The following is a 26798-nucleotide window of genomic DNA, read 5'->3' as shown; positions in this document are numbered from 1 at the left end:
AAAAATGCCTAGAATCTTATTTTTATCTATACTATTGACATATTGCATCCATAATTCGTACATCCGCCCTACCGTGTATGTGTGATTTTTATTCTTCCGTTCTCGGTGATACTGCACTGTTTCCAGCTTTTTTTTCGCCAACGGTAGTAACCTTTTTGGACAGGTAAAAGACAGGTGATACAAAGAAGCCTTATAGAGTGGGATCTTTATTGGCGTGAAAAGTACACAAAAGAGTTGTGCACTAAAAACATTGCCGGTCCTGTTAATCATAACGACCCGTTGTTACGTTTTCCACTTTTGCTGCTCATCGTACCGCATAGGAATGAGTTTTTTTTCATCTTATCCCATCGCTTCTTTTACCAGATCAACTTTTTACCGCTTTCAAATCTCAAACGAAAGAAGCTGTCGACTGTAAAATTATTTATTATTGCTCACGTGCACCTAGATATATTCGATCCTAGTTCCTAGCGGAAAGTGTCTCATGTTCTGTTCCGGGGGTAAGCTTTGCTCGTGATGTTTTTGAAATGGTTTGAATAATGACACCACGTAGAAAATAGAGTGGGACGACTCAATTCAAGCAGCATGCCAGTTTCCGGCTGCTTTTGAGAATGAGTTATTGTTAAGGCACTCTGCAGAATGGTGATTGTGTGGTAGTCATTAATTATTTCATTGTATCTAGTAAAATGGAAGATTTTGAACGTCAAAGTCGATAGTTAAGCTTTTTAATCTCTATTTGTTTCAAATCACGTTATGATAATGAAGTGTAATGATTTTCATTCTCTTTTATGTATTCATCGTATAATTAATTGAAGTTTTTTAACCCACCGTTTGTCCCGTGAGCGAATACATCGCCAGGCTGTCACGATAAGTCTACCCATTCATAAATTTCGCTTTGGTGCAGCATAATTTAATAATTTAATATTCCACTCGAAAATAATCGAAGTGCTCGTCCAAAAAAGAATTATTTCAAATTTGTATGCGATAATTTCCTTTCGCTCCATTCAAATCGAAATTGGTCACATAGATTGCTACTTTGGCACTGATATTTTTTTCTCATTTCGTTTTTTTTTCTCTCCTACAGAAATAACACATCGCTTCCAGACGGCTCGTTCGGAAGTTCGTGCCTTGCTGTTGCAGTGCTTGCTACCGTGGCTAGAAAACGTGGAACTGGTGGCATCGAGTGTTCCACCCGCCACACCACTCTCCTACATCATGGTAAGAGCTGCCGTAAAAAAATATGAAAATGGTTTTTGTTGCTTTATTGTACATGAAACTGCCATCACCGCGTGTATTGCCGATATCAGCACATTTTCATAGCCAATGCTGTCTCACCGACTGCTGTGAGGTTGTATTTAAATTTCGAACTAAAGTTCCAACAAGCGAGAGAGAGAGAGTGCAAAACAAAACTTTGAAAGAATCTGTTGAGTATGGTAATGTCTTTTTTATTGAGAAAACTGTCTTCAATTCACGTCACATGTAATACAGCTGAACAGTTGTTGTCTCAAGCATCGAAATACCGCAGTTCACTTAATTTAGAATTGCTGAAACCACTGATGTTTGAAAAAATACCATGACAAGTCTAGTTTTTGTGCTTATGAGCGTTAAAGATGCGTTATATGACGAATTCAGTCAACTTGCTACTGGCGTAAGAACAGTGGGCTGGTCGCAGGTCTCTTTTTAAAGACTTGGTCTTTAATTTAATGAAAGGTCTCTAACATTTCTTTTTAAAGTCTCCATTTTGCTTATTCTGCCGGCAGTGAAAAATTTCGTCTCAAAATCCTCTAGGAAAAGGATAAATAATTATCAACTTTCGTTGTAGGACTTTACTAAAAGATCCTCAGTGGGATTTGAACCCACGACCCTCAGCTTGGTATTACTGAATAGCTGCGCACTTATCGATAGCTGTAGCCCCTTTGAAAAGAGTATACCCCATTAGGCATAAAGACGTTAGGCATAAGGACGTTAGGCATAAGTATGTTAGGCATAATGGACGTTAGGCATAAAGACATTAGGCATAATGGATGTTAGGCATAAAATACGTTAGGCATAACGGACGTTTGGCATAAAATAACTTGCGTGTGTGCCATTCAAAACTCTTCTCATGTTGAAACTTGTTCGGGTTCATTTACAAATTCCATTACGTTGATGAGGGTGGATGGGTGTCCTTAACATGAAACAGCTCATAAAATAGTGAAAAATGCATACAAGAAGCGTTACGATGGGGTGGGTTAATTGATTGGTTATAAATTACTATTTTTGGTGTTCTAAAATTTGACAATGAATCCATTATCGCAAGATGTGGAAGAAGATTGTTGTCTTGGTCATTGTTATTATTCTAAGATCCAGCTCAAAAAATGGTTGTAAGTATCAATTTATATTTGCGATGGGCAAGTGTTATTTATTTCTAGAGATGTTTCATTCGGTGAGTATATGACACTCCTAGTTATAAACTGAGAGCTTTCTTTGGCGAAGTTGCCATTTTTCGCATTCGTATCTCGTGTGGCAGGTACGATGATACTCTATGTCCAGGGAAGCCAAGGAAATTTCCATTAGGAAAAGATCCTGGACCGACCGGATTTCGAACCCTACCCTGTCTACCTTCAGCATGGCTTTGCGTTGTAGCCACGGACTCTAACCACTCGGCTAAGGAAGGCCGTTACATATCTCTTACATAATTACGTTAATTCTAAAAAAGGGAAATCTTGCATATAATCATTAGTACTAATAATGCGAATGTTTAACTTGAAGACAACAATATAGTGTCATGCCAGAAATCCTGGTTATTATAGGTGACATTATATGACAATAATATGCTGGTAGTGTGACGCCAAGAAAAGCGTTACGTTCCTACTCCGAGTCTTCTCAATTTAATGTAGTGAAAACAGTTTTTTTGCCTCTTCTGCCAACAATTTACAATGATTTTTCAACAATTTGTATCAGTCACATATGTAAGCATTGCTGAAAGCACCTTGAAAATATTTGAAATTCATCGAGATTGAAAAGTAAAATTTGGTTTCAAAGTATATATAACAGTCAAGCTTCAATTTAACATAGCATAGTATTCAGCATTCAGCATAGTATTCAGCAGCCTGGCGTGTATTTTTTAACGGAAATATTTACATCTACAATTCCAATAACTAATAGAACAGCAAGAATCCACAAAACTGCATTTTATTGGAAGCAGGTCCCATTCTTCCAGTCATTAAATTGACCGAATAAGTATAAAGAATAGCCTATGATTCAAAGAAGGGAAAATGTTTGATGGAAGTATTAAAAGCAATAATGACATTAATTACTGAATAAGTATGTCTCGGAAGAAGAAAAAATTGCTAATTAAAACATTAGCAGCACAAACTCCAATAATTTTGCCGTCAGTATACCTATAAAGAACAGCCTTCAATTTAAAGAAGGGATAATCTCTGATGAAAAATTTGCCAATAATATGTGTACAACCAAACTCAAAAGATGAGTAGCAATTACAGCGTCGTTCTTATTCTTGGCATTACGACCCAATCCAAGTTCTTAGCTTAGTGTTCTAGGAGCACTTCCACAGTTATTACCCAAATGTTTGCTTTGTCAAAGCGGCCATTTTGCATTCTCATTTGTGCACGATACATGAGCACGATTATACTTCATCGCCAAGGATCCTGGAGTCATAGAAGTTACCACATAGCTAATAATTTAGAGGCAATTTATAGCATTTTCATGCTCAAGTTTTGTTCTAGAAATTGACCTCAAAGGATTCACAAGTATGGGACGACTGCAGGGCAATCACATTTCAAAGGACACATTTTTGATCTTTGAAGCCCTTCACAATTACCACAAAAGTCAGCTCACTTTTCACACAAACAATTTCAATTTTGATTTTGGAAATTATGCCTATCGTCCATTATGCCTAATGTCCATTATGCCAAACATCCATTATGCCAAACGTCCATTATGCCTATCGTATTTATGCCTATCGTACTTATGCCTAACGTCCTTATGCCTAACGTATTTATGCCTAACGTCGTGCACCCCTTTGAAAAGGATGTTTAGAGAAATTTCTCCAAAATTCGCTCCAAGAAATCTTTGAGCATTCCAAAACTATCTCCTAAAATTTCCTGAAGTATCGCTTTGATTTTTTTCCAAAGAATTTCCTGGGATTTTCTCCTGATATTTTGTGCCGTTATACGCAAAATTGTCCCATGTTTCAAAATATGCAACCGAGACAAACGCGTTCGAAGTTTTTTTTTGCAATTTCTCATCGTAATAGGATGTTTTTCATGACGCCAATCTGTCATGAAACGGCATACTTCCCTGCACTGAAGTATGCAGTGCGGGAATAGTCATTACGCAACTGAAACCAGTGCTGTAATGATTCATTAAGCAACGCTTTCTCATTGCGCAACTGTTTTGAGTTGCGTAATGAATCATAACACAACGATTTTTCAGAAACAGTAAAATGATGGTGAATGCATTCCTATATAATTTCTTACCCTCAAGTGCTCTTCTACGAAATTGCAAAATAGTAGTTTACGGAACAAGTTGCAGAATGATGATTTTTACAGCACGCGCCGTAAATTTAGTTATACGAGTTACGTACAATATTTTTTGCAATTTCGTAGAAGACCACTTGAGGGTATCAGAACTAATATCGAAATGCATTCATTATTTTACAATTTCTGAAAAATTGTTGTGTTATGATTCATCACGCAACTCAAAACAGTTGCGTAATGAAAAAGCGTTGCGTAATGAATCATTACAGCACTGATTAAGCTGCGTAATTACTATTCCCGCACTGCACACTTCAGTGCAGGAAAGTAGGCCGTTTCATGATAGATTGGCGTGATAAAAAACAGCCTATTACGACGAGAAATTGCAAAAACTACTACTTTATTACGAAGTGTAATCGCGAGCACGTGCTCGTTAAAGTTACGGATGCTTAAATTAAGAATCCTTTCCTTTTTCCCATTTCAGTACTACCCGGACTCAGGGACGCGCGGCAGACGGGAAGGTTCCGGTTCGACGGAAGCCACCGAGATGATTCTCAACAATCTGTTCTACATCACCGCCAAGGTAAGTGGTTAGCTATTACCATATGTTACAATATTCCGGATCGACTTTTGACCCGATGATGAGCTTGCCATCATACTGATTAGTGTGTGCTAATCTTATCTCATGCATAATTTAGCAATTTGCAATTTCATGTAAACGATCATTTGCATTTCGAGATGAAGTAACGACGGTTCTCCTTCTCTCAGCACCTTATTTTTCTAACACAATGTGATGACGTGAAGATTGCTCTGGTAGAGATTGCACTTTGACCGATTGAATCTATGTTGTTTTTGGTTGGGTGAGATTTATTTGATTGATGTTCTTAAGACAATGTTTTGATTTTCTAATAATAAGTGGATTAAGACATTTTAAATATGTGTTACATTTGGCTTGATTGCCCTAAAAGTGATTTTTGAAAGTTAAATTTTTATCTAGCCCGAGCCCTAGATACTTAACTTCATCTGACCAATTTATTGGAACCCCTCTCATCTTGACAATATGTCTACTTGAAGGTTTATGTGGGAATATTATTAGTTGAGTTTTAGAAGCATTAGGAAAAATCTTCCTTTTTTGCAAGTATGAAGAAAAAATATCCACATTTTTTAGCAATCGCCTACAGATGACACGCAGGCTTCGTCCTTTGGCGGAGAGGCCTGTGTCATCCGCAAAAAAATAATTTTTGACATCCCTGAGGTAACTCAGGTAAGTCAGATGTGAAAATATTGTATAATATTGGTCCCAAAATGATCTTACAGGAAGTCTTTCAGATCTGGAATTCTGATAATTAACCTGAAGTGTACGATTTGACAGATAACACTGCGGAACACGGTTTTGTCTCAAGAACCAAAATACCGCTATTTACTAAATTAAGGGTTGCTGAGTCCATTGCCGTTTTCAGAAATATCATGGCACGTCTAGTTTTTGAGATATTGACTATTGAAAATGCTAAATTTGACTGTTTCAGCCAACTTGCATGCAAGTTTTCCAACTTGTACGGCAATTTGTTTGCTCAATTTGTCACAGAATTCAAACTTTATGTATAGAACAATAATTATCAACGAAGTTCATAATATTTTCGATGGTAAAATGTTATTTTTTGGTGGTTCTGAAAAGTATTGTATTATGCCATATAAGAGAAACGAAGAATTTTATATGAAGACTGCAAACATGTTGAAAAAAATCGATTTAACCTAAATTTTATCGTAAAATTTCAACTGATTTGTATCTAAATTGAAAGTTCAAGTCCTATTTAGCATGTTTGGTAGATTGTATCACAAAAAAGTTTGATAAATCATACTTTAAATTCCATGTAAACATCAATAAAACCAGTGTTTTATACAACTTTGGCGACCTGTAGCTAAAAATTGTGACGTGCTGGAACATTTCTGAGAACGGCATCAGATTTAGCGACCCAAAATCTACTAGAGACACATAATTTGATCCTTGAGACACGCGAAAGTGTCATTTTTGTTACGCTGTGTAATCTTGAATTATTCTAACAATGTATGTTGGGAAATTACAGTTCTTTAATTTTACAATAAAACCTTCATGCCAAAAACTTTCGAATGCTTTTTCTATGTCTAGAAGAGCAACACCAGTAGAATAGCCTTCAGATTTGTTGGAACGGATCAAATTTGTTACACGTGTTGATGAGTGGTCGAATGTCCATGGTGGAATCCGAACTGTTCATTGGCAAAAATAGAATTTTCGTTGATGTGGGCCATCATTCTGTTCAAAATAACCTTTTCAAAAAGTTTACTGATGGAGGAAAGCAAACTGATTGGACGATCGCTAGAAGCTTCTGCAGGATTTTTGTCTGTTTTTTTAAAATTGGTACAACCTTAGCATTTTTCCATTTGTCAGGAAAATATGCTAATTGAAAACATTTGCTAAACATATCAACTAAGAATGATGAGCTACTTTCTGGAAGAAAGTAGAAATCTCCATCATTGAGTAGTGTTGGATCCGTTGAGTCTGTTGCATGCTCCTTGTGGGCGAGCGACGGAACCCGGATCCATTGTGTCCGGTTCGCGTTGCGCGGAAGAAAAAACGAAGTGTGCCGGTGAAAAATAAAAAAAACGCGTCAGTAGAGTTTGATACGTTGAACCTGTTGTATGCTACTGTCGAGCGAACGACGAAATCAGTATCGTGTCCGGTTTGTGTAGTAACCGCACTATCAGTGTCGGTCATTCGTGTATATGCTCACGTATTCATTTCGAATTATATACCGTAATCCGGGGTATCATTGATCAGCGGGGAAACATTGATCGGAATGACTCATCTCGTTAAAAGATCGTATCATCATTTATTGATGGAACATTTCCAAATCACGAATGGTGCTTCTCTTTCTTATTTTCATAAGCTAATGTAAGTGACAATTTTTGCGAAAATTGCGTTTACATTTTGCGTTAATTTGTCAACTTTTTGAAACAATGATTTCAATGGGTAAGGATGACACTACCGAAGATTCATGTCTCACATAAGTTCTGCATACGATATGAGCAAGGAAAATGCGGTTCTTACTAAAAATGGCATCGCCAAAAACGATTCCGTTGTCAAAAAATTCATAAGTATGCTCAATTAGGCAACATTAACGAATTACTGTAAATAATATAGAATTCCCTTATGAAATTGCCTACCTTTAGGCGTATTCCGTGGTTCGAAGTGTTTTTAATTTTAAAATAACTCAAAAAGTAAATGACTTGTAAGCGTTTTGCCTTCATATTCGGCTTCGGGGACCATGATTTAACTAAGTAACGATATTTTCAGTATAACCGAACGTTGTTTACATAGGTGATCAATGTTACCCCATATCAGCTAAATCAAAAAATCACTTAAAACATTTTTTTAAACATGCTTAAATCTTTCAAAAAACAAAATGCAGTATATAGTCACGAGCTATAGGTGGCAGTACTTGTTTTAAAAATATAAAATTTACGACATTTGCATTTTCAAACGAAATATTTAAGAAATATTCAAAAAAATGATCAATGTTACCCCGGATTACGGTATTTATTTTTTACCAAAATAAATCCTTTCCCATATCCAAACTCCTAGTGTTTTCTTGTGGAAGTGCAGAGGACTCCTCGGCTTCTGTAAAGCAAGTAACACGTCAACATTTCCCTCCCATTCCCAAATTGACCTGCATTCGGACGCAGCCGGCGCCGGTTTTGTTTATTATAATAATGAGAGCACCAGTCTTACACATTGAGAATGCTACTGATCCCGAGTAGTGTCTGTTGGTTCCCTGTGTAAGTACAGCTGTTCTTGCAATAACGGAGTAGCAACTGCGGGCGGTCAATCATGCTCATGCTCATGCTCAAAGTAGAAATCTCCATCATTGCCAGGAGCTTTCATATTTTTGATTTTTTTAGTGAGAACTATTCACTTCTTCCAAATCAGTCTCCCAGGAATTTTCGAAAACGTTCTCTTGATTGAGAGTATTTTCGAAGTCCTGAGCAACTTGATTTTCAATTGGATGTTTTATACGCCTATGAATGATGATTGCAACTCCCCCACATGCCCCATCAAGTCGATCATCACGATAAACTAAAAAGTTAGGATCTCTTTTGAGTTTAGAGCAAGGTTTCAAATACGTTTCAGTAATAACTGCTATATGCAAGTTATTAACTGTAAGAAAATTGAACAGCTTTAAACAGCTTTTTACCATTCAGAGAATGAGCATTCCGATTTAAAATATTTAAATTATTATTTGGATCCATTAGAAAAACGTGATCCAATAACAATTTGATTCGTAAATTTTACACCATCTTGGACTGCTTCAGTCATAGTGGTGGTTTTCACATGAAGTAGGTACATTTGATGATTTTCCGTTAGAATTTTCGGTAGGTGAAGAGGCGGAGTATATATTGCCTGTGACGGCAGGGTTTTTTTTTATTTAATTTAAAACAAGTAGAATAGGTACTCATAGTACGAATAGGGGAGGAGTTCAAATTACCTGCTACGATATCGGCAATCCGTGGGTTCATACATTCGAAATTAAAAGATTCGAACGCCTACCCGACGGATTAAAATTAGTTTGTAAATCAGCATGATTATGATCTTCCTGATGGGTATGATTCCTAATCAAGCGATCTGCAAAATGAGCATTATTCGAAACTCCACCAGGGAAATTCCGGAAACGACCGTTATCGTAACGGACATTATCGTTTATCTGCCTGGCACGAGCCTCGACGACTCGTCTACGCGAAAAGCAAGTCCAATAATTTGACTTATGATTGCCCCCGCAATTCGCGCATATGAACTTATCGGTTGCTTCCTTCACTGGACAGACGTCCTTAGCGTGAGAAGAACCTCCGCAAATCATGCATTTGGCATCCATGCGGCAATTTTTTGTACCATGGCCCCACTTTTGGCACCGAGGGCACTGAGTGGGGTTCTGGAAATTTCCTCCAGGTTTCTGGAAATGTTCCCATGTCACAAGGACATCAAAAATATGTCTTGCTTTTTCTAAAGCTTTAATATTATTTAGATCTTTTTTGTTAAAGTGAACTAAATAATATTCTTGAGAAAGCCCTTTCGGAACAATGCCAGATTGGGTTCTCTTTTTCATAATGATTATTTGGACTGTGGAAAATCCAAGTAAATTTTTGATCTCTTCAGGTGACTTATAGTCACTTGAGACACCTATGTTTTTTTTTTTTTTTTAAGACACTACACGTTAATGCTTCCAGTGGGCTATTTGCCCTTTGAAGGAAGCACCACACTAGACAACGAACTAGCATGCAACGCCTAATGGCACAGTCGGAAAACATTCCTCTCGAAAAGTTTTTCGGTCTGAGGCGGGAATCGAACCCACACTTCTTAGCACAATGGAGCTAAATGCCTCGGTGACACTAACCGCACGGCTACGAAGCCCACAAACCTTTCAAGACAACTTTGAACCAACGTTCAGTTATGTCGTTATAAGTAAAAAAAATGTGCTTCTTCTCTTCAAGATGTCTGAGAAGAAGTTCGCGATCTTTAAGAGTTTGCGGCAAAACGCGACAGTCTCCTTTCTTTGCGATTTGGAAGGAAACCTTGATTCCCCTAATGAAGTTCAAGATCTCCTGCCTAAATCTGCCAAATTCGGAACAACTGACCACGATAGGCGGCACTCTTTGCTTCCTCACTTGAATCAAAGAGCCTGGGCTAGCAGCTGCTTTGATTTGGCGTTCGGAAAATTTGTCTAGAGCTTCGCACTGATTGGTCATTGCGATGCAATTATCAGCATTATTCATTTCACATTTGGAAGAAAGCGCGCAATCCGGAGAAAAGTCCTTTCTTCCATTTTTGCCACGTTTAGTACCAGTTTAAAATCCCGTTATTTTTGGGTGGAAGTTGTGAATTCAGAGGTTCACCCTTGCTTTTGTTCGTGGTTACAAATATGTTTAATGAATAAACCAAAGAAGAAGAGGCCTTCTAAGAGTTTTTTTTTCCCAAAGATGATGCCCAAGAAGGATTACCACCGCTAGCTTTCGCTAACGGGTCCAACGAAAAATCTAATGCACGGGTTCTCAGGGGTCAATTGAAGAATAGTTCTGAAAAGTTCTGTTTTTGTAGCTTTAAAAACTACCAAGAGCAGAGAGAATTTATGTACGCACTGCACGAAGGTACGATGCGCACTGAAATGTAACATAATCGTTTCATAACTGGGTAGCCTATTAGCGTAGTACTATAAGGTGTTGGCTATATGGGAACATAATACCAAGAAAAAATCTCGTATTCCATCAGCTATCTATTTGAGACGTTTAATAATGTTCCATTCATATCGCTGTTTTATTTGCAGCATCAAAGTTTCAAAATCGTAAAACGTTAGCTAATTGTTTTACAGCCGTAAACCAAAACTAATCGGCATTTAACGTCTGGCTGCGTTCCATTGTTAGAGCCAATCGCTTCTAGGGCACCCGCCGGGATGGCTGTAATCAAAAAGTTTTCCAATGAACATAAAATTAGTGAACGAAGAAAAGCCAGTGGCGACAAAATCGATTTAATGTTTCTTCTTCTGTTATACCCTGTAAGTAATTGAATTGTGCAGTGGTTTGTGTTATGATTGCTTTAATCTTTGACGGTGAATCAGGGCAGCAAAAGTTGGGAGATGTCTGGGTATGCTTGGCGAATAATTTAAATTGTGTTATGCTGAATGATAGCGTCTCTAACATGATATTTTAATTTCTTAGTAGAAGTTTGTCAATTGTTTATGTATTCACAAATACATAATATTAAGTCAATACTAATCTTTTGTTGATGGACAGTAAGTCATTGTATTTATAAATATTTGATCCCGAATTTCATTTCTTTTTTTCCAGTTCGCCGATTCGCACCCATACATCGAGGAGCTCTGGGGCACGCTTTGCCAATTTTGGCCTAACAATCTCAAGGTCATCCTTCGGTACCTGCTCATCATCTCTGGGATGGCACCTAACGAGCTGCTGGCTTACGTAAGTTTCTCCATTATCTCGCCTCGAGAGTTTAATTTCCGTTGCCCTAGGGTCGATTTGAGAACAATGTTCCTCCTGTGCCAGGCGTCCCCGACCAGAATCACATAACATGATTATAATACGACGAATTATCAAATCGATCAGTCTCGGAACTCGACCATCTTCAATTTGGAGATAATGGTTTTTTTATGGTAGAATAAGTGTCTTCCGTAGAACTTTGACACAAGAAAACAATATGAAGATGTTCTATATTTGAAAATTTTGACCAGAAAAACTGTTAGTTTTATAGAAAAACGTTCTATGGGAAAGTTATACGAAACCGTATGGGCTCGGAAAAAATATACAATGATAAAACACATTATGTTATATTCTTATTTCTTCCGTCTGGTCGGGTCACCAGCTGGCACAAGCTATTAAAGAACATCACTCATAAAACGTCCCAGGTTGGCGATTTTTATTTCTAATTGACTGTATGTATATTCAATCTCTTAATCTTCGCTCTTTCCGGTCGGCAGGCCAAACGAGTCGCATTGTACTTGGCCCGGTCATGTACAAACCGGCTGCTGGACGAACTGATGAGCGAGCTGCAAACCGTGGAAACGCTAAATTGTCTAATTGAGCGCACGGAGACTCCACCGTTCTACCGGCTAACGAGCATGCGGAAAGCGTCCAGCCATTCGGATGGTAAGTTGACTTGTAAATTACGCGATGAAACGTTTGTCCCTGTCCTCGTTTGGTATTTGTTCTTTGGCTTCCCGTGGCGTCTATCGAAGGAAGATGTTGTCCCACAATTGTTATGTACAATCATGGTCAAGATTTTTTCAAGGAACAATTTTAAATAACTTGGCATTGATTTTCATCTTTGTTGTGAGGTACTTGAAACTTACATAAACATACCCCAGAGCAATGCTAAACCTTCCTTAGTCGAGTGGTTAGCGTCCGCGGCTACAATGCAAAGCCTTGCTGAAGGTGTCTGGGTTCGATTCCCGGTCGGTCCAGGATCTTTTCGTGATGGAAATTTCTTTGACTTCCCTGGGCTTAGAGTATCATCGTACCTGCCACACGATATACGAATGCAAAATTGGCAACTTTGGCAAAGAAAGCTCTCAGTTGATAACTGTGGAAGTGCTCATAAGAACACTAAGCTGAGAAGCAGGCTCTGTTCCAGTGTGGACGTTAATGCCAATAAGAAGAAGCAATGCTAAACAAATGACTGAACTTGCCAACAACCTCTCTCACTTCACTCTGAATCTCTATATCCGAGTTGAAAACATGAATAAAGGAGGTGATTGTTTAGAATAAGAATTCAATTGGATTGAATGGACAAATCGGTGTGAAATTTGCGTAAAAGTTACACGTCTTCTCGGTGAGAATCAAACTCACGACTCCCTGTTCACTAGATATGGCGCGTTAACCCTACACAACGAGAGGACTACTGGTAAAAACTAAACACAGGTACACTACTAAAAGAGCTTTGAAGCTATAGCTATTATTTCACTATTAACTGTTTCACGCTAGTTCTTTTGGTACATAAGTCAACTTAATTGGATGGACTATAACAAAGATCAAATGATATACAAGCTTCATTTTCTTGTGTTTCTACTCAATGGAGTTACTAATCGTATCCTGTTAATCCACGCAATAGCCTTCCATTTTTCTGATTGGTTAGCATCTTGAATGATAGCATCAATTCAAGGGGAGTTAATAATTAACTTCGTCCTTCGATATTATGAACACATCTGGGTCTACACGCTCGGTTGCCCTTTCCTATGTCTATTGGAAAACTTGACTGACATATTTATTTCCTTCTGTTTGTTTCCACTCCATTATTTACTGACCGATGAAGGTGTGCTTGATCAGAAATCTCGATATCCTGTTGCTGGACCATCCGTCTTCATTCGTTTCGATTATTGCGTTCCCATTTCTAGCCGATAGTCAACTTACAACAACAGTAATCTTTCGGTTTGCTGATTTCGTTCATCAATCGTTTCTTTTGTTCTCTCGTTTCCATTCAGGACCCGCTTCGGGCAATAACGATCCAAAAGTACAGGAGGTTGGAGTCGAGAAGGGGACAATCCACACCAAGCGACACAGTGGCGAGGATCCCATCAAATCGGGGTAAGTTCTGCTCGGCACAATGGTGGTAGTCAATTAAAAAAAAGACCTAAACTACCAAACATTATTTTGAGTTTTTTTTATTTCAAAAACTAATCTTATGTATTACTAGTTGGCCCGACTGTTTTATAATGCTATTATTTGCAAATAAAAACTGTTTGTGACTTCCATAAATTTAGGATAAGTCTTTCAGCTTATATTCCAACACTTTTTCTATTTGAATCGTTTTTTACCACCCAAACCAATGAAAAATATCCTGTGCTGGAATGAGTTAAGACGATAAAACTAGTTTAGGCCAATTTTTATTTTTGTCCGACCATTGTGCGATGGTAACTTGCCAATTCTTTGTTTGTTGTGTACAACAATACATAATGCCACTAAAGCTGGTTATTGCGTTCGATGCAGCAGTAGTGTAGCTTCGTGGCAAGCCATAATTGGATCCCGTCCGGTTCCAGTGATAACATCGAGTTTAATAGAAAATCGAAACAAAACGTTTGCCTCTCTATTCTTCATCGCTTCCGGAAATGACAGCTTATCCGTACTTTGCCCTACCCTTTTTATGCCGGTTTGTTGGTGTTCCACACATATGCAATAGGGCGTAAATTAAATTTTCATCGCCAGGAAGCTTTAAGAATATATGGAGCTGAATCCAAAATTGGCCAATACTAGTGAACGTTGCACTTTACTCGCAACTATATGTGCCATTAGATTTATATAATAATCAAGAATGACACTTATGATAACTTAATACGGTCCTACTTCTCCTAAATTTGCTAAAAATAGCACATCATCATAAAGGCTGTTAGTGAAGATAAACATGTACAACTTTTCCATCTTGGCTTAGTCTGGTGTACGGTTAGAAAAATGAATTATTGAAAAAATAATTTGTGCTTAAACGATCCTACAATAATTAAATTACATAAGAGTTGTGCCAGCCTTCTCTACTCTTTCTATGCTCATTAAATTTGTTTGCGAAGAAATTGTAGCTTATCTATGAAAGCTGCCATATCCCTTTCTCCCTTCATAAATTCTTTCTTAATTAGTGCACACATCATTCTTAACTTTTTAGGCGTAATCTGCCGTTTCGTTTACTCATCGTAATACTCAGTATTGTATAAACAGCCGATTTTTTGAAGCGTTGCCTGGAAAAAGAAGTCGATATCGTTGTATATGTTATGCTGCTTTTTTGTGAGTTAACTTGCTGACTTTACTGCAAATCATCAAATCGCTCCCCGGAGTGGGATTCGGATCGCACACCGGATGTAGAATTATAATCTAGTTGAATAAGTTTCTAAATAATTCAGTTCAAATAGAGGAGTAATGTACGATAAGACTTATATAATAGGTGACTACAACAACAGTGCAGAAAAGTGCTACTTTTCAGTACTATCAATGGACCTATGCACGGGTTCACTATTCGAAGTTTTAGTGAAATTAGTGAACTCGTGCATCCGTCCATTGTTGAACTTTTCAGCTCTGTTTCGACTGGTAGGAAAAGTAGGCCATTATATTGTTCATCTTCTAGATGAAAAGTAAGCTCAAATACCGTGATGAATCAATACCCGGACGCTTAAGCAATGCCAAATGTTCTGATACTAATTTCAATCAATATTCTTTGAATTTTTGAAAGTACCACAATTTCCCAAATCATTTCGACATTAATTTTCATGAAAATACCAAGTATTCATGTTAAAACAAAGAATTTAATACAGAAATAACGAAATCAGTTGCACTAGTCTTGTTTTTAAATCCGGACACATGAATCAATAAGCCGGACACTTTTGAATCAAATTCCGGACACCAGTGCTCAAGCTCGTTTAATTTATTTAGAGTTTAGAAAAATGCATTCAAACGCGGCTATTTAACTACAATTTTTGAAGTTCATTACAAGGAAACACAAAATAATTCCTTGAACCATGACCTGTTAACAATATACAAGTTTCGGTTACTTACTTTCTGTGGATGTAGTTAGACTCATGATTACCTGTAATATTCAAGATTATTGGAGCAATTTTCAGCAATTATCCCATTTTTCAACCGTTCATATACTTTTTCCCACTTTCCTTTAAGTTTTCACCGCCTTTTTCTTCACGAATAGATATCTTATCCAGCAAAATTTAACTTGAACGCGAGGCGTCCGGATTTTAAAACCATGGTTCACATAGCCGGACACTCACTAATCGCTCGAAAAACTATTCTTTTATACTATTTTCGCCACACAGATATGTTTAAATTGTTTACTACTACGTTTTTACACACTAATGCTCACAACAAGTCACAAACAATGAATTTTCAACGGATTATCGTTCACTCAACTAGCACTTTGTTTGCAGGCAAGCTTGAACCACAAAAACTGCTCAATGGAAAAACCGTGTCAGGCTGGGGTTACAATTATGTTTTTGTTTTTATTAATTTTCTGCCAATGATTACTAGATGATAAATCGTACTAAAGTAATAATTTATATTATAAAACTCAGATGTGAATAATTAAAAACACATTATTATTCAAATTCATAGCTTAATTAGTGATTTTTATTGAAGTGTCCGGCTATTAGTACCGTCCGGATTTTGATTCACCACGGTACAACGGATTTGCAAAAAGTTTTTTTTTTTGATACACTAATTTGAGTTTGTTACTCATTTGCTAGGAAATGAGCTCATCTATCACGTAAATAATACGGAATACTTCATCCGTCAATCGTGTGAATACGTGAATTAGTTATTAGGATATAGTTTCGACAAAAAATCCCTAGAGAAAAGTACAACAAAAAATGCACAAGCACAGTAATGTTCGAAGCCATGTTAAGTTTGAAAAAAAAAAATCGATAAATGAAAGTGATTCTCTTCTGGTGGTGGGAGCTTGCACTGGACCCCATAGGTTCTCCCGCCCTACGTGCGTGTGTTTCGAGTCCCTAATGACTTGCTGCCCACGTGCAACATCTAGACAGCAGATAAGCAAAAGTGCAACCCTCGCCGATAACGAACGTCTCTAATGGTTGAATGCATGTCGGCAGCACCACCATTTCATGTAACGTCATTCGCAGTTTACTGCTGACGAAGAAACGCAACCGGTCAGAGTATCTACGAGGAAAAAAGAAAGTGGAAACATTGCCAAATGACACCACGTTCGCGTTTTCCCGCACTCTGTTGATAGGGGTTGCGGTGGTAATGTGGACACCTTATAGTTGGATATTGGATCCGTTTCTTTAGAAGTTTTCAAATAATTTGTAAATAATTCCATGGAGTTATTCTTACAAACATTTCTGGGTCGATCCGTAGAAGTATGCTCAGAGTAATTTCTAGTGAATCTCTTGGAAGAACAATGAGAAACATCTTCAAACAATTTATGGAAGCATTTCTGATAAAATCGCTGGATGAACTTCTAAAGAAATTCTAGGTGCAAATTTTGCGCTAGTTACTAAAAAATCTTCGTTGTATTTTTTGGTGTTATCCCAGGAGGGAATCAAGATAAATTGCTTTTTGAAATACTTATTGTACTTATACTTTCATCAATCCTTGGACTATTTTCTTCAGAACCTCCTTGCAAAGCTTGTAAAAGAACTCGTGCAATGATATTTAAAGATATTTTTTAAGGAATAATCTGATGAAATCTTAAAAAAAAGTCTTCGAAAGGATTGCTGCAGTAATGCGTGGAGTATGTCCTGTACAATTTCGAGAAGGAATCCCTGGAAAATTAAAGGTACTATTCGAAGAGGTTTGCTAAATATCTGGGGTATTTCAGCCAGCATCTTCGAAAAATACCAGAAAGGAAATCTCATATAAATCTCAACAAGTCAAAGCTCGTTATATTGACAACTTTTATAGCGACAAAAACTCTCTATAGAGTGGCATAATTAGTATATTTCATCGTCATTTTGAGAGGAGTGCTCTCAAAAGCTGAACCCAGAGTAAGAATTTTATTCACCAGCGATAACCTCGGAAATGTTGCACTGAAAAATCTACATTTATACGTCCCACTAACAATAGTCCACTTTACTCCGCCCGACTGTTGCTCCCGGGACCAGGAACTGTCAGAAAATCAATAAACCAAAATGGCTGAACGTGAATGTGGAAATGTTGCAGATTTTTTTCCTGCGGTTTCTTGCTGTCGACTCGAACGAATCATAGCTATCCAATATGCCAGTAGCCCAAGCGCAAGCTTCCTTGGGGACTGTGGGAGTACGGCTGAAGTGTTCGCATATCACCTACAAACCCACGCTCATGTTTGTAGGTACATTCGCACCAAAGTTATGGATAACCGATAGATATGGATCAATATTGGATTAACGCTCCGTCATCGTCATCATCGAAACTTCAAAAGCAGTTTTTCTGTTCAAAACTAAAAATTATTCGATGAAAATGTGTTCGCTGTGTTTCGGTTGGACAATAGAATACAGTGAACACATATTCCTGTAAATTTTGTAAACGAAAAAACTGCTTTTGAAAATTCCGAAATCAATGACGGATCCTGCCCCCTTAATATAAGAGTTTTTTTTTATCATTGTAATAGGCTGTTTTTCATCACGCCAATCTGTCGTGAAACGGCCTACTTCCCTGCACTCAATTATGCAGTGTGGTAATAGTCATTAGGCAACTGAAAGCAGTGCTGTAATGATTCGTTACGCAACGTTTTCTCACTACGCAAATGTTTTGAGTTGCGTAATAAATCATTACACAACATTTTCTCAGAAATTGTAGAACAATAGTGAATGCATTCTGATGTGGTTTCTGGTATCCTCAAGTGGTCTTCTACGAAATTACAAAAAAAGTTGTACGCAACTCGTTGTCGAACTCGATTTTTACAGTACTCGTCGTAATTATCCAACTCGGCAAGCCTCGTTGAATAAATGTACGACTCGTGCTGTAAAAATCATCATTCTGCAACTTGTTCCGTAAACTGCTATTACCTGTGAAAACTTTGACCTTTGTACATTTCTTTCTGTAAGTTGGAAACAGTGCTGTAAACATTCGACACTTTGCGCGACGTTTGTTTCGTTGCCATGGCTAGCAGTCAATTTATTTTTGTGCATTCATCGAAACAGCGAAAAATACAAAAACCAAAACTGTGAATTGAATGTCGTCTGACACGATGACATTTGCATAAATCATTAGTATTGCATATAATTCAGACATATCGGATCATAAACGACAAGAACAGATTGTTCCGGCATGTTATGTCGAATGACACACATACAGTGAAAGCAGTGCACATTACGAAAAATGACAGAAATTCTAACGTTTTCTAGCGAAGCTATGGTGATCAAAGGCATTCAATTGACATTTTTCTTTCCGACATTCGTTTTAAAGCTCCTGTTGTAAATTTTTAAGGGAAGCGCTGTCGAATATGAACGGAAACGTATCGACTACCGTGATTGCTCACAAAATTGGTTGGAAATTAAGTGTGCATTATATATCTCAAAGCGTTGATTCATAACTGTGGAGCAGCAATAACAATACCACAGTTAATTAAAGATAAGGCGATTTAAAAAAAATATCTTATTTGATTTCAACTTGAATTTGTATTCTTTGACAGTTACGACAACGATAAGATCGTCCCCAGTTTTGAAATAGGTATTGCTGTGTGCGTTTGAAATGCAAATATCAAAAGCGGAAACGCACTGGGAGAGAGGCACAGATACTACACACGAAATATGAAACAAAGTTTTTTTTTTCAAACTACGAAATAACTCAAATTTGTCAACGACAATCAAAGCAGACTTGATGAAATCTCTAGTTTTTTTATGTGTACATTTGATCTTTCCGGACAAATATGCATAGTTTTCTATGCATTTAAATTTATTTATTGAAAAAATATTAAAAATTAAAAAAAAATAATACTTCACCTAAATTTAAATAAAATGTGCTCTCGTGACATTACTTTTGAATAGGCATATAATGATTCTCTTAATAATTTTCTATCAAGATTGATGAAATGCAGATCAATCACGCGCTTTTGTCATGTTTGTCCATTGTTTAAAAGATATCACTGTGATGCTCGAAGTTCATTCGTCCCTTGTTGTCACTGTGAGCCGGGCTCACTTTGACGTAGGTACAGAAATTTCGTTTCTCCCTCCCAGGTTTTGCAGTGCTAGGTTGTCGGTGATATTGATGATGATTGCTAAGTGCCCCTTGATCAGTTTATGTTGCTGCATTTGAAGTCCTTTTAGACAAGTTTTGCACATCAAACGTGAACAGCAATATACAACTGATTCTGTTTTTTTGCACGGGGGATGCGTACCGTGCAAAAAAAGTTTTCAGTCAAAACTTCAAAAACCCTGCAAAAAAATAACATCTTTTTTGCACCATTGCACGGCCGTGTAAAAAAATCCGGTGTAATACTAAATTCAATTTTTGATTTATTTATGCGTAGGTATTCCACTATTTACCATTTCATTACCAAAAGAACATTCGCGTAGGAAGAGGGGGGCAAGCCCACCACCCTTAGAAAATTTGAAGAACTATGTAACTATACTCCACTGCACTGTGACGTCACGCATCAATTTTGACAGGTACTGGTCCTGTTGTTTACAGTTTGGACTTAGTACTTTTTTCGAATCATTCTTAATTTCGTGAAAGTTTGCTGCGATGAGAGGTCAAATCCACTGCAGATACCCACGGATCGTATTATTCTATCTTCCTACTGTGGAAAATCGTCACCATCAGCATGCTGGTGATAGAAATGTGAAAATGAAAAAATGATGGAAAAAACGTCCGAAACGTAAACAACAGGACCAGCAGCTGCCAAATAAGTGAGGTTAGGCTCGTCATATGCAGCACTCTATAGTGTAGTAACTATGGGCGATCAGGTGGCCAACTATCGAAAAAATGATTGTTTTTGATAAGTTTTTCTTGTACATCATTGCATAGTAAACACTTCTATTAAAATATTCCTGGACTTTAAGACTAATATATTTTGTTGTTTCATTGATACAATATGTTAAAGTTAGATTTTTGAAAAAATAAATAAATAATTCATTGCAAATACAAGGTATACTTTGAATGAAATATAGTCCATAATCGTAATGTTTTTTTGCACATTTTTATACACTATTCGAAAGTTTAATAAAAAAGCTAACTTTGAAATTTAAACAAAATAAATATTCGTAATTTTGTTCGGGTATGTGTAAGAACCACACTGAAAAAAAAAAAATATATTCGATTTTTATCGATTATATACATCCCATACTTTTTTGTCCCAAGTTGTCCCAGTCAGAAATTTATTTCCAAGGGTACTACAGGTAGTAGACAATTTAGCTGCACATATTTGCACTTTTTCTTTTTTTATCCAGATTTTTCAGTATTTTTAACAATTTCCCTTCAATGACAGCTAAAGAATATTTCAGAAGATAATTGAATACCGTTATATGATTCATATCATCATAACTATGTGAGCACTAATATTTATGATAAATTTTGCAGCGTTTATCGCACAAATCTTTTCCATGCTGCATCCTTCCTTTGGGGTAATAACCAGTCCTCGAGAAGATTTAGGGAATCCTTTACTGGAACGCTGAGAAAAAGAGCCGCTACGTGAAAAGGAACCACCATCTCGTCATCCTCGATGTGTCCTGACTCTAATAGATTCTGGGAGAACTCCTGGGTGTTTTTAACTGGCCTAGTGGAGAATGGATTCGGCATACTCTGGAATTCCTGGAACAACCATTTCGCCAGTTTATGAGTGGGGGATCCGTCGGCCGAAATGATTTCTCGCATTTCTCTTCCCGGCTTGTGAATCTTTGGCAGTCCTTTAATCTGTGGAAGAATGGGGTTTGACTCTTTCAAACCAGCCTCGTCAGTAACCACCTTGCAGTCCTTCAGGGTTTTGTCTGTAAGCTTGATGAGTCCGGGTAGTGGATCCACTCTCAAATGTCGGTAGGGACCTTTGTTTATCTTTTTCGCCATTTGTTCGTCGTAATCCGTCTTGTCCATGATGACGACCGCGTTGCCTTTATCCGCCTTGATATAGAACACTGGTTTATCCTTAAGTTTCACGATCCTCGTCCGTCCTTGTCGTCCCTGCTGCGTTGTCCTGTTGTAATAGCCTTTGCTACGATGTTCCTTGTTGTGTTCTTGTCCTTTATTGATACGGTTTGGATAATCGCTGTTTCCATGTCTACGATGATTTTCTTCACGTCAGGCTTCGTAGTCACCGCATATCCTAACTCCTTGTTGAGGTGTGTCAATTGTTCTACTGTGGACTGCTGCGTCGAACGGATAACTACGAAATTTTCAATGGGTTCTACAATCGGAGCAGTAACGCGGTTACCACGGTAAAAAGAAGCAAGGTATTATACTCCGAAAAATGACATTTGGCAGTGACGTCATTCCTATCGCAAACTCGAACGAGTGCAAAAGACAGCAAGGCCTGCTCTCCTTTACTATACTCAAGGCCTCATGCTTGGCGATAGAAATGACGACACATGTTTTGATGGAAAATAGTTGTTTACTCGTGGGAATAGCCTACCTTGTTGTATCTATCGCGGCGGTTACCTTGCGTCGTTTTGGATCGCATGGTGGCTAGTTTTTTTTTGGTGTAGCCTGTTCTTCCTGCCGGCTTCGCATTCTTCCGCTCGTTCAACCTTGGTCAGGAATAATGGGAATCGAAAACTTTCGAAATCTCGAGTAACGTGATTACAAACGTGATTTTAATTGGACTAGTGAGTCAAATTGAAATTTTGTGCGCTTTTTTAATGGAATAGCAAGTTTTTGAGCTCCTTCGCGTTTAGTAATAATTTGTTTTCCTCTTTCAATGCCGTTATTGGCTACTTAGGTTTTTTCATAATTTTAGATAATTTCCAAAATGGCTTAGAGCCAGGGTCCAATTGATTCTTTTTTAATTTTTGTTTCCTATTTGAGTGTAGCGTTTTATAATTTCGTTTTACAGATCCTGCCATTTGTTAAAGTTTCGAGAGCATTATAAATATCAAGAGTCAACATCAAGTTTTGTTTGCAAAGCAATGTTAACATAAGATTACTATGCGTCATATGTTTTCCAGTCGGCTCTTAAAAAATGTGTTACCATGATTTTTAATTATCCTTCGTTCCAAAAATAATACCCAGTTGATCCATAACTGTGGAGTGACTGTACTTGCTCCTAGTGCGCTCAATAAACGGTTTTTTTTTTGCAAGGCCTTTGAAGGAGTTACCATTCGAGAAAAGGGGAAATGCTTTTGTTTTTGTTGCTTTGTTGCTGAAGGGTGACTGATTTTGTAAGCATTTCGGTGTGGCGCAAGACTGTCTGTGTGCAGTTTTCTTTGTTATGAAACGGAGCACGTGGTGTAGGATGTGAATGAATGAATGAATGAATGAACGATGGTTGAAAAAGGTTACCTTTGCAAGTGGAAGTTGTCTTGCGAAGCACGGTTTATGTTTGAGCTGTCTGTTGCAAACAGATTATTGTTTTTATTTTAGAACTGAGATTTCTCTATGACCTTTTTCTAATACTTTTCATAGATGTCACAGATTTAAAGCTCAAGCGTTTCCGTCTCACATCAAATAGAAGCGCCTAAAATATGTCTTAGCCGGTGCTACATATTTTATTCATGTTTAAATCCATTCTCTTTATATACGATGGGCTTGAGGAGCACATTGGGGTCCAAAGATGACCATAATAAAATTCATTTCTTTCAATCATTACAACCATTCCTTATATCTAGGTGTACAACAACAACAACAACATGGCTGGCCTGAAAGTTTGTTTGAAGATCAAAGGCTGCTCTTGAGATAAAGTTTTGATTTTCTGCTAATGAGTGGATAAATACATATCACATATTTGTTGCATTTGATTTTAATTCCCTCAATGTGATTTTTGATAGATTCATTTTAATATAGCATGAGACTTAGATACTTAACTTAATCTGATCAATTTATTGGAACCCCGCTCATCGTGACAACATGTCTACTTGATGGTATCTAATGAAGATTTTTTTTACAATAGTAATTGTGTGGCACTGAATAAACATTGCTATGCTTCTTGGCTTCTAAACCTGTTATGATGGGCGACAATCAAAAGCCTATTAGAATAATGTAGCATTGAATCGCACATCAAACGATCTAGTAGGCATGAAACAACTTCGACGACTCACTCCTATAGTAACATCAGAGTGAAATGTCGAGTTCTTCGTGGGGCTCCCGTTTGCTCACTTCGATTCCGAACTCCACATTTGGCGAACCTGCCAGAATTTAAAACTAATTTTCGTGTTTCTCGAGAGCCTGGAATTGTTAGCAAACGGGAGTGTCCACAGGAAAATGTGTTTGTTCCAACACCGCGTGTGAAAGTCAGTGATTGTGGAGTGAATTTTCAGCCTGAGAAAGATTTGAAAAAATAAGGATTTCTGTAAGTAGGGAAAATTATTGTTTTCTGAGAACAGTTAAAAAAAAATACTACGGCTGACTGAGGAGACAAGGAGAGAAAATTATTTAACCGCTGCACTACACGTTGAACCAGTATTTCTTGCTCTAAACCAGCATCTTCTCAACAGTTTCAGTTGCGCAAGAGTGCTTTCGAAGGGTTTTCTTTTGTTGTGCTTGAAAAAAAAAATCAAACAGATTGATTTGATTGAAATAGTCGAATATACATGTTTGACAAAAGTACATACACTATTTCAGAACAATTTAATCAATTAAAAATGATATTCATTTTAAAAACCCCCACCTCAGATACAAAGTAAACATTCTGCCAAGAAAACGGGAACTTATTTTATAGCATTGATTTATTGAAGAAAAGGTAAGCTTAATGGAAAAAGAATTCTAGAGCAGAATTATTTTTTCAAAGGAGTCGATTAGATATGTCCGTGCAAAATTTGTAAAATAAATTTGATATGTTTCGTAGCATATTGAAATTCTTTTGTAGCATGTGTGCTGTTTTTTATCATCGATTTTGTCTTAATATATTCATTTCAATTGCTATTTTGGAGATAACTTTCCGTTTTATGGTTGAACAGAAAGCTACCGCAGCTGTCATATTATTGATTTTTACGCAGCATCATCAATCGAATGCAAGAATACTTTGGAAACCACACCGATGACTGTTGTTTTTTGCTGTTTTATGCGCATCTTGTTGTACTACTTTGGGGCGATCTATTAATTACGTAAGACAATTTTCAGGGTTTTTCAACCCCCCTCCCCCCATGGTAAGATTTTTTGTATGATAATTGAAAATAAATTGTATGGCGCGTAAGAAATACCAAACCCCCCTCCCCCCATAAACCCTTACATAATTAATGGACAGCCCCTTTGTTGTGATTGAATGATTTAATTCAATTATGGAAAGATTCTCAAGCCTGCGATAGATCTATGCGGCTACCGCAGGACGGAATATGTCCGAAAGTTCCGCACAATTACAAATCCCTTCGTATTTACTATTTCGAAAGAAATTATTTGTTCACTCTTTGTGGTTATATTTCTATAGAATTGAAATGAATCGAATGAAAATTGAATGTTGGTGAGTCTGAAAGATTGTTGTCTTTAACCCTTGCTTCAGTACAATCAGGTCCGTCCCTCTCGCGCTCAAATTTGGTACCACTTCTAGTACCGTAATCCGGGGTAACATTGATCATTTTTTTGAATATTTCAAAATTAAAAACACCTCGAACCACGGAATACGCCTAAAGGTAGGCAATTTCCTAAAGGAATTCTATATTCTTAACAGTAATTCGTTAATGTTGCCTAATTGAGCATACTTATGAAAGTTTTGACAACGGAATCGTTTTCGGCAATGCCATTTTTAGTAAGAACCGCATTCTCCTTGCCCATATCGTTTGCAGAACTTATGTGAGGCATGAATCTTCGATAGTGTCATCCTTACCCATTGAAATAATTGTTTCGAAAAGTTGATAAATTTACGCATAAGGTAAACGCAATTTACGCAAAAATTTTCACTTTCATTAGCTTATGAATATAAGAAAGAGAAGAGCAATTCATGATTTGAAAAGGTTCCATCAATAAATGGCGATACGAACTTTTTACGAGATGGGTCATTCCGATCAATGTTACCCCGCTGATCAATGATACCCCGGATTACGGTACTGCATTTGGTCCCTCGGTAGTGTAAAAAAGGTACCCAAGCTTGACAGATCGCAGTACACTTTTCACGGCATTCTAGATTACCTAAAATTTTGGGCAACTGCAAGGGACATGGAGGTCTTTAATTTGTGTTTGGTACAATGTCTCACCTAACAGCTTGAATATAAAGCTGACTGATTCGGTGAAAAAAAAAAGTTGCATCGATAATCGGTAAGATCGAGCTGATTATTACCTAATGTCCTTTTTTAATTAGCACCATGTATCATATGACTATTGCTTTGAGGCAAATAAAAGACTTTTCTACTAATATTACTACTATACAGTGGCTGTTGAAATGTAATAATCCACAAACAAACAAAAAATAGTAATTTTATTTAAAAATAAATTAAGTTTGGAGGTTGCTATGAAAAAATGTTTTTAACGCGACTGATGGTTGCGATAAAAAAATGTCCTGATGTGACTGGTGGTTGCAATAAAAAAATATGCCCTTAAGCCGACTCGTGGTCGCAAATTTGTTTCCAGCAAGTGTTATTGGTGTTGCTAGCACGACTGGTGGTCGCATATGTGTTATAAGCAATGGTGGTGTTCACTTGCTATCACGACTGGTGGTCGCAAATTTGTTCTTAGCAAGTGTTATTGATGCTGCTAGTGCGACTGGTGGTTGCATATTTGTTCTTAGCAAAAGCGATACTCACATGCGTGCGCGACTGGCGGTCGTTAATGTGAGGATAAAAAAAAATGTAAGCCCAATGATGTATGGTATCTTACATCTATATGAATAAAAACGGAGTGGTGTCCATATGTCATGAAATAACTTAAGAACGGATCACGAATTGACATCCTTTTTTTACTGTTGAATTCGACAAGGGATGCGACATGTTCATGCGAAGAGAAAGTTAGAGAAAGTCTCCGGAAAAATCAGGAAATCGGGATAAGACTAATGTGTCATTTTGTATAGGGGATGGCATGGTGTTTTACTACAGCCTACTTGATGGCAAGACAAAAGTTTGCCGGGACCACTAGTATAGAATAAAATAGAAAAAGGTATATACTAAACAAGTAAAGTCAAACATATTTTTGAGTGAGTATTGCGGATTGTATGTTTAGCAAGATGAAAGTCAAACGCAGATGCTACTCTGTTGAACACGCAATGCAGTCCATTAATAGCAATATTTTGTCTAA

The 26798-nt window shown here is 37.3% G+C and overlaps 1 protein-coding gene across 5 annotated transcripts in view; it reads left to right on the top strand.

The window, feature by feature from the left end:
• The window catches only part of LOC5564260 (protein furry), a 384478-nt gene that overhangs the window by 253417 nt on the left and 104263 nt on the right, over window positions 1-26798 (top strand). For all 5 annotated transcript variants that reach the window (XM_021842641.1, XM_021842640.1, XM_021842638.1 and 2 more), the window contains 5 exons: window positions 1082-1215; window positions 4960-5058; window positions 11346-11477; window positions 11993-12161; window positions 13493-13595. In XM_021842641.1, coding sequence (XP_021698333.1) covers window positions 1082-1215; window positions 4960-5058; window positions 11346-11477; window positions 11993-12161; window positions 13493-13595 — 637 coding nt within the window. The remainder of the gene's footprint in view (window positions 1-1081; window positions 1216-4959; window positions 5059-11345; window positions 11478-11992; window positions 12162-13492; window positions 13596-26798) is intronic.

Source organism: Aedes aegypti, chromosome 2, assembly GCF_002204515.2.
Source record: "Aedes aegypti strain LVP_AGWG chromosome 2, AaegL5.0 Primary Assembly, whole genome shotgun sequence".
In the NCBI taxonomy this organism is placed as follows: Eukaryota; Metazoa; Arthropoda; class Insecta; order Diptera; family Culicidae; genus Aedes; species Aedes aegypti.
The sequence above is the reverse complement of the archived record's forward strand: the minus strand, read 5'-3'. Positions and strand labels throughout refer to the sequence as shown.